Source organism: Frankliniella occidentalis, unplaced genomic scaffold (assembly GCF_000697945.3).
Source record: "Frankliniella occidentalis isolate FOCC.00 unplaced genomic scaffold, Focc_3.1 Scaffold142, whole genome shotgun sequence".
Classification (NCBI taxonomy): Eukaryota; Metazoa; Arthropoda; class Insecta; order Thysanoptera; family Thripidae; genus Frankliniella; species Frankliniella occidentalis.
Window position 1 is genome coordinate 150788 of NW_026267269.1, and position 2180 is coordinate 152967.

General features: G+C 43.0%; 2 protein-coding genes across 2 annotated transcripts in view; one reads left to right on the forward strand and one right to left on the reverse strand.

Annotated features, from left to right (window-relative positions):
- The window catches only part of LOC113204958 (ATP-binding cassette sub-family F member 2), a gene marked incomplete in the record, with an annotated part of 19690 nt that extends 18535 nt beyond the window's left edge, over window positions 1–1155 (forward strand). Inside the window, 2 exon segments of the mRNA XM_052270890.1 lie at window positions 1–171; window positions 249–1155. Coding sequence (XP_052126850.1) covers window positions 1–171; window positions 249–392 — 315 coding nt within the window.
- The window catches only part of LOC113204959 (inactive tyrosine-protein kinase transmembrane receptor ROR1), a 204630-nt gene that overhangs the window by 8781 nt on the left and 193669 nt on the right, over window positions 1–2180 (reverse strand). The window lies entirely within an intron of this gene.

The window sequence follows — 2180 nt, forward strand, 5'->3', positions numbered from 1 at the left end:
AGATGCCGTGTAGTGTTTGCATACCTTGCATGGCAAGCACCACACCTCCTATTGCTTGATGAACCCACTAACCATTTGGACATGGAAACCATTGATGCCTTAGCTGATGCTATTAATGATTTTGAAGGAGGAATGGTGCTTGTCAGTCACGACTTCAGACTGATCAGTCAGGTATGCCACCCACAGAATATCCACATGTCTGTATGTCGAGAAAAGACAAGGTAATCTAAACAAGTTTCTCTTTTTAGGTTGCGGAAGTGATCTGGATTTGTGAAAACGGTACTGTTACAAAGTGGGAGGGTGGTATCCTCAATTACAAGGAACATTTAAAATCAAAAATTCTGAAGGAAAACGCACGTGCTGAAAAAGAAAATAACTCACGAAAAAAATGATAACATTTTCTCAGTTCCTAATGAAATAAATCTGGATTGCACTGAGCAAGATTGCTCTTAATGATTTTATTCTGAATGAAGTTCGAAAGTGTGAAATTTCTTTCATAGTCCTCAGAAAACAACTCTGATTTTACAAAATAAAGCAGTGGGTCATTATGATTCTTCATTCATGTTCACAGGAAATTCAGTACTGATTTTTGTTTGGGTTGTAGGTAATTTTATGAGGGCTCTCTGTTTTAGCACAATTGTTTAGATATTGTCCATTTGCTATTTAATAGGTTTTTATCCACATTCTCTAAGCCCAAACCAATGTGATTGTAAGTTACCACCTTCAACTGTATACATTCTAGAGGCTAGTTTCCGTGTGAAAAACATCTAAGAATTACCAGCTTTGAAGTTGATCACCCTGTTAAAAACACATTGAAGTAATGACAAGTTTTTCACGAACAGCATCCTGCAAATCACTGTGGCTTGTGATAAAGGCGCTACTAATTATGGTTTTATTATAATTGGAAGTCAAAACAATGCAGAGCTTGTAACCAAAATGACTTTTGGGCTTGTTCATATATTGTTTGGTCTGTGATCATAAATAGTGCTAAGTCTTTTGTTATAGGTGTCCCTTGAGACCAAACACCTGCTCATTGTTAAGCAGGAATTAGCAATGTGGAGGGTTATTCTGTATATGTGCTGATCTTGCCAGATCAAGAAGCATGGGCATGAGCTTTTTATTGTTATTAAATGAAGGCTGAACTGTGGTGTTAAAGATGTAGAAACACATTGACTTTTGTAGATTTCATAGTTGTTTTTGAGTTTTAATGCATTCTGAAGACATTCAACTCATTCAATGAAGCAATTGTGCTTACAATTGTGTTCTTGTAATTTTATGAGTCGCAAAAGGAATAATTACTCGTACATAGTAAGGCATGTTGTTCTATTCACCAAACAGTTAAAGAATTCTGGATATTAAATACACACAATGCAATTAATAAAATTAAATAGAAAAACAAAAACATAAAAACCGTTGTTACTTTGATCCTCAAGGTCTTATGTTTTAAAAACTTTGAACAACTTGGTAAATGTTGTTTGACTAACCATATTGAATCTTTGGGAAACATCTAAAACGTTCACACGCTAAGCTCATCGCGCCCGCACACACACACACGGAAGGGGCCGCTGGGACCCACGGGTTGCCTACCCTCCAGGCGCTCTCAGCCACAGCACTTCCCTGCATTGTCCGTGCCTGCGCCTGCAGCCACAGCGGTGAGCTCGCGAGCCTCAAAGGACACAGGCGCATGTCGGCTGTCGCTGACTCCCGGAGACATCAACAGAGCGGGGAAAAGTACCGCGGCTGGGATTCGATCCCTGAACCGTCGGTTCCCGGACCACACCCCAGCGCGCTCGCCACTCAGCTGTCGCCTGCTCCTGTGCACGGTCTCGTCAGAACTCTGTCCTTCTTTACGTATTCTTGCCGTATTGCACGCGTTCAGGTCGATTCAAGTCCACCTCCTCGACGCGCTGCAGCCCGGGTCGAAATCCTGGCCAGAAACACGGGAAAAGGCCAATAAATGGCTTATTTTCCTTGTTTCTGGCCAGGAGTCAACCCGGGCTGCAGCGCGTCAAGGAGGTGGACTTGAGCCGACCTGCACGCGTGCAATACGGGAGACCAAGACCCGTAAAGCGGGAACGAGTTCTGACCTATCAGTGGTGAGGAGCAGCTGACAGCCGAGTGGCGAGCGCGCTGGTGTGTGGTCGGGACACCGTCGGCCTGGGGTTCAAATCCCCTTGATT